We start from the raw sequence: 5192 nt of genomic DNA on the forward strand, positions 1-5192 counted from the left end.
GTCATTGTCTCCCTGCAGCCAAAGTGATAGAAGTCTGATCAGCAGTAAAAACCCTGATTTGTCGTCTCTATTTTTATGCAATGATCAACACTGCAAAACTAACATCAGGAAAAAAAATCATATCAAAAACACTTAACATTATTTATTTCAAACTTTAGTCTTGCTTTTATAGAAATGGAAAGCTGTAATGTGATGCACTGAGCACCAGGTGTCAGAGGTACACTCCATGGCTTTGCATGTTTTAAATGGACAAAATCTAATCTAATTACATCAAGATTACATTTTTACTTTCAGGCATTATCATTAACGATCACAAACATCATAACAAAGAGAGAAACAGGAAAGCTGAGGAGATATTCTGATGACAGTCTTCTTGATTCATTGAATAAAGTAAAATCAGAGTCTATCAGGAGTTCTGTAAATAAAATGGAATGAAATTAATTCAAAAACAAACACTTTTATCAGCTAAATCATATCTGTAAATATCTCAGGGAAATCAAGTACAATAAAGCAGCAACATTTAAATTTTCTCGCTCCTTTTCTGCATCTGTTAACCAAACCTCATCAATTAGATCTGACGTCTTCTTTGGTTCGTCTTTAGTGGAGATATTCTTGGGTTTGAAGATGAACGCTGGTCGTTTTTGTCTCAGGCCAGTATCTTCTGACTGTGCTCCTGATTTCTTTTTGGACCTGAAAGATAATATTTTTTGGTCAGACTTAAGATTTTGACAGATTTACAAAACTGTGGTCAAACTTTGCTGTTTAAAATTTTCTTACCTCTCCATTAAGAAAGCAGTACAACAGAGCAACAATCAGACCCTGATGAACAGAAAAGAAAAATATTAGTTATCTTACCTTCATCAACCCAGAGGAAACTGTTTTTAGAATAAAATCACAGCTTTTCCACTGAGAGGATTTACAGCGTAGACTAAATACAGTCCGAGTAAGACTCAGCCAAAACAAGGGATCACGACGAAAAATCTAACATGTAAGTTTTAGTTTCAGAGAAATTTAGAGAAAGTAAATGTCATATTGTTCCTGCTCTCAAAAGAAATATGAAGGGAAAAAAACAGGTTGATCCATGATGATTTTTTTAAGAATCCAAGAAATCTTGCTCAAGTTTCTGAGATCTTGCAAAGTTTTGAGATCTCATTAAACAATCTTAGGATCTTCAAAAGTTTTTGAGATCTCACAAAGTTTTTAAAGATCTTTGGTCTTTGCCCCAAGTGAAGGAGTTCAAGTATCTCGGGGTCTTGTTCACAAGTGAGGGTAGAAGGGACCTAAAGATCGACAGGCGGATGTGTACAGCATCTGCGATATTGCAGACATATCTTACTGTCATGGTGAAGAGGGAGCTGAGTCGAAAGGCAAAACTCTCAATTTACTGCTATGGTCGTGAACTCTAAGATTCTAAGAAAGACTCTAAGAAAGAGTAAGATCGCGGGTTCAAGCAATCAAAATTAGATTCCTCACGAGGGTGTCTGGGCTCAGCCAGGTGCGGAGCTTGGACATCTGAAGGGATCTTGAAGTAGCACCACTGCTCTGCGTCAAAAGGAGCCAGTTGAGCCAGGTTTGGGCATCTGATTAGGATGCCTCCTGGTTGCCTCCCTGGAGGTGTCTGGGCACATCCAACTGGAAAGAGACCCCAGGGTAGACCTAGAATTCACTGTAAGGATTATATATCTTATCTGGCCCAGGAATGCCTCGGAATCCCCCAGGAGGAGCTGGAAAATGTTGCTGGGGAGAGAGATGTCTGGGTTGACATGCTTGACCTGCTGCCACTGCAACCCGACCCCGGATAAGTGGTAGAAAATGGATGGATGGATGGATGGAGTCAAGACCCTAAGTCAAGATCCCACAAGTAATTCAAGGTTTCTAAAGAGATCTCAATTTTCTTTTGGCTTATAAAGTAATTTATGATCTTGCAAGAATTTCCCAGTAGCATTTGAGGATAAACCTGACAAAGACCCTGTGTATAAAAAACAACCCATATGGCAAAAGAAGCAACAAGTTCAGGACCGACTTTTGGTTCCGTTCCTGCATTTCACACTCGCTCCATTTCTTCTTGTGCTATCCACCGTTTGCTCTCTTCAAATAAAGGCAAAAAGCCACCAAATAATGTTAAAAATGGGTGTTTCCTTGGATGGAGCACAGACTAACCAGCTGATCTAACCTTTGAATCTGTGTTGTGACCACTGTGTTACCTGGAAGGATCCTAAAACCAACTCAAAGAAGAGTCGAAGCTTCACTCCCACGTGTTCAGGAATCATTGCAAACAGCGTGTAGTGAACTCCGAACAGAGGGATGAGGAGCAGCGTGGAGTGGACGAGTCTCCTAAAGTACACAAAAGAAGAGTTCAGAGACTGAGAGAATGTGAGAATAATAAATAAACATGTATGTGTTACCTGTACAGGTGTGTATCACTCTGGTTCATGTGTGACGCCTTAGTCTTCTGAATGATGATCCTGCTGATGTTCAGGAAGATCATGAAGTTTATCTGTGGATCATAAAACAAACAGTCAATACTGGTAAGCTGCTGCTTCCTGTTTTATTGTGAAAGAACTATTGTCAGGCTGGTGCATGTTTACAACTGCATGGATTAATCTGCTGCTGAGCAGAAGCACAAACTGCCAATTAAGATAGAGGGCATCCTTACAAAGATAGAGAGCAGGATGGGAATCTTGATGATCCACCACAAACTGCTACTGAGGTCGTCCCAACATCTAAATAGACAGAAATGAAAACATCCTTAACATTTAATCAAAATATGGATAATAAGTCTGAGACAGTCATGTTATATCTTACTGACCCCTCATCGTCAAACTGAGTTTTCAGGAGGATCCAGATCGCTATGGTCAGTGACGGAGTGCCTACAAAGCCAGAATCTAGATCAGACAGGTAAGGACAGGTGAGCAGTTACACAAACATGCATTAAAAAACACAGTACCCCAGCCGACAGAGATGTAGATCCAGAAGATCTTTGTTGTCTGAGTAAAGGTGAAGATGAGGAGAGTCTGCAGGTACAAACCCTCGACCAGCAGCCAGCAGAAGTTTGATAAAACACAGAAGTGGAAGAGAGACATGGCGGCTTTACACCCGACCTGAGGAAAAAAAAGAAAAGACACTGAATAATTAAAATCAGGCAAATTCTAATGTGCATTTTTATTTTTATGCCAATTTCAGTTTTCCCATGCATCATGGTTAAAGACAATGTTTTAGACTGTTAAGAGCAAAAACAATCAAATGATTAATAATAACAGTATATCCACTAAACATATTCAACAATTTTTCAAACTGACCGTCAGTTTTTTAGCAATTAAAAAGAAACTTCTTAAAATGTTCTCAAATGGAAGGATTAAAAGTCTTTCTTTGTTTTATTGGAAAAAAATTCAGAGGGTGTGACTTTTGCATTAGGGATGTTTTTTGTATATCCTTTGACATTTTAACAAAAGCCTAATTAATCAAAAATTTAAAATAAAAGTTGCTTCATCTTTAATATTTCTCCTCCTCTCAGCTGAGGCTGGATTACCGTGGACAAGGTGCAGTGGTTTGTGCTTTTGTCTGCAAATAAAACTGAATCTTTGATGAACACGGCCACGCTTCTGAGGATGAAGGTCAGGAACAGGTTCAGGTGGATGTAGTTACGTGGGCAGAGAAGCTTCCTGCAGAAAAAATAGAAATAATATGTGTAAATTAAGATGCAATGCCAGGACTGAACTGAACATATTTGATATTATTTTTTCCTCATCTTTGTCCGTATTTAAATAAAAATTTTTATTATCAGCTCTAGGAAGGAGATCTGTATTGATATTAACCTGAAGCAGCAGAAGAGCAGCACAGCGATTAGGAGAGCAGCCAGAGAAAGTCCATATCCAACACTGTAGATCGTCTTCAGGGTGTCAAAGTAGATTTTCTGCAGCAAAAATTACATTTCTATTGGACCATTTACACTGATATCTCAATTTAGTCATGAAAATAACAGGGAAAAAAATCTACTTTAAAAACGCTTGTTTACAAAAATAAGTAAGCAGCTAAGAAATGTCAGACAGTTGACCACAGACCTCATTTATTAGAATTTAAAAAGGACAATTTGTCCTTCAGTCTGTAGTTTGAAGAAGCTTGAGTTGAAGACTGATCTACTACACATATACTTAACACAGAAGCAGATGTTTAACTATACATGTATGTGCTGTACCTCCTTCCTCATGCCCTCATCTTCCTCAGGAGCTTCACAGAGACAGGCTTTATAATACGGCACACTCGGCTCACTCCAGCCTGCAGCAGTGCAGCTCCGTGTGATGAAGACTGTGATGAAAAGAGTTTGAGGAAATAAAATAAGCCGATAATACCAGGAAAATGTCTGAGACAGTTTAGAGAAAGCAGTATAGCTTGATTTTCTTATCATAATTTAGAAAATATCCTTAAAGTCCTGCTACTGAAAAACATACAAAAATTTACAGTTCAAGGCAGCATCACTTTGCCATCTCTGCTGCTGCTCAGAAATGTGCTTTATCAAACGGGTTTCTTTAGATGTGACCTGATATCTCTTTACCTGGAGGAGTTTGAGGCTTCAGTAGCAGCAGAGGACAGCTGACAGAGACGGTCTCTCCTTCAGAAGCAGCCGGCCAACAGCTCACACCATCCCACTGCATCACACAGGCTGACAGAGAGGAGGATTATCAACGTAAACAAGACGTTTCAGTAACACTATAACCTCTGTGTCAGTTAAATGTGTTTTATTTAAAAGTGGAGTTACCTGCAGTTGTGTTGCTGTCCTTCATCTTCAGTTTACACTTGTTTTCTTTCTCTTGGAGATGAAGAACAACCGAACATTCTGGATGAGTCGAGCCAACCTGATGGAGACACATAAAGAAAACAATAATTAATGGAAAATGTGGTCTCAAAACGGCATAAATAACGGGGAAAAAATAAGATTGTGTGGAATAGCTTACCATGTGTGGTGTGATGATCAGGATGACGGCAGCAGTCAAAGTGAATTTCATGGTTTTTAAAGGAATCTACCTTCAATCGTTTATTTCCAAACAAAATCTAGAAATAAAGCTCTTCAGCGGGACGTTTCCTCCGTGCAGCCTCGACTGATGTGGAGCATTTTAAAAAATGACTCAAAACAGTCAAACAGCATGAAAAATGACTTCACCTGCAGCTTCACCTCCACAGCAGGCGGACAAACA

General features: G+C 39.2%; 1 protein-coding gene across 2 annotated transcripts; it reads right to left on the bottom strand.

Annotated features, from left to right (window-relative positions):
* Positions 1–277: 277 nt before the first annotated feature.
* ghrhr2 (growth hormone releasing hormone receptor 2) lies at positions 278–4791 on the bottom strand. Of its 2 annotated transcripts, none has more exons than XM_041815084.1 (13): positions 4757–4791; positions 4553–4660; positions 4196–4305; positions 3816–3913; positions 3530–3662; positions 3029–3101; positions 2810–2885; positions 2657–2723; positions 2406–2497; positions 2205–2334; positions 778–819; positions 561–690; positions 278–415 (listed from the first exon to the last, which is right to left on the bottom strand). In XM_041815084.1, exons 1-12 carry the CDS (start codon positions 4779–4781, stop codon positions 598–600), a joined length of 1047 nt encoding a protein of 348 aa, XP_041671018.1. In that variant the 5' UTR covers positions 4782–4791; the 3' UTR covers positions 278–415; positions 561–597. The 2 variants fall into 2 exon arrangements, with proteins under 2 accessions (XP_041671018.1, XP_041671017.1); XM_041815083.1 differs by having other exon boundaries at positions 2810–2870; positions 2948–3101.
* Positions 4792–5192: the final 401 nt, after the last annotated feature.

This window comes from Cheilinus undulatus, linkage group 20 (genome assembly GCF_018320785.1).
Source record: "Cheilinus undulatus linkage group 20, ASM1832078v1, whole genome shotgun sequence".
NCBI classification, from domain to species: domain Eukaryota; kingdom Metazoa; phylum Chordata; class Actinopteri; order Labriformes; family Labridae; genus Cheilinus; species Cheilinus undulatus.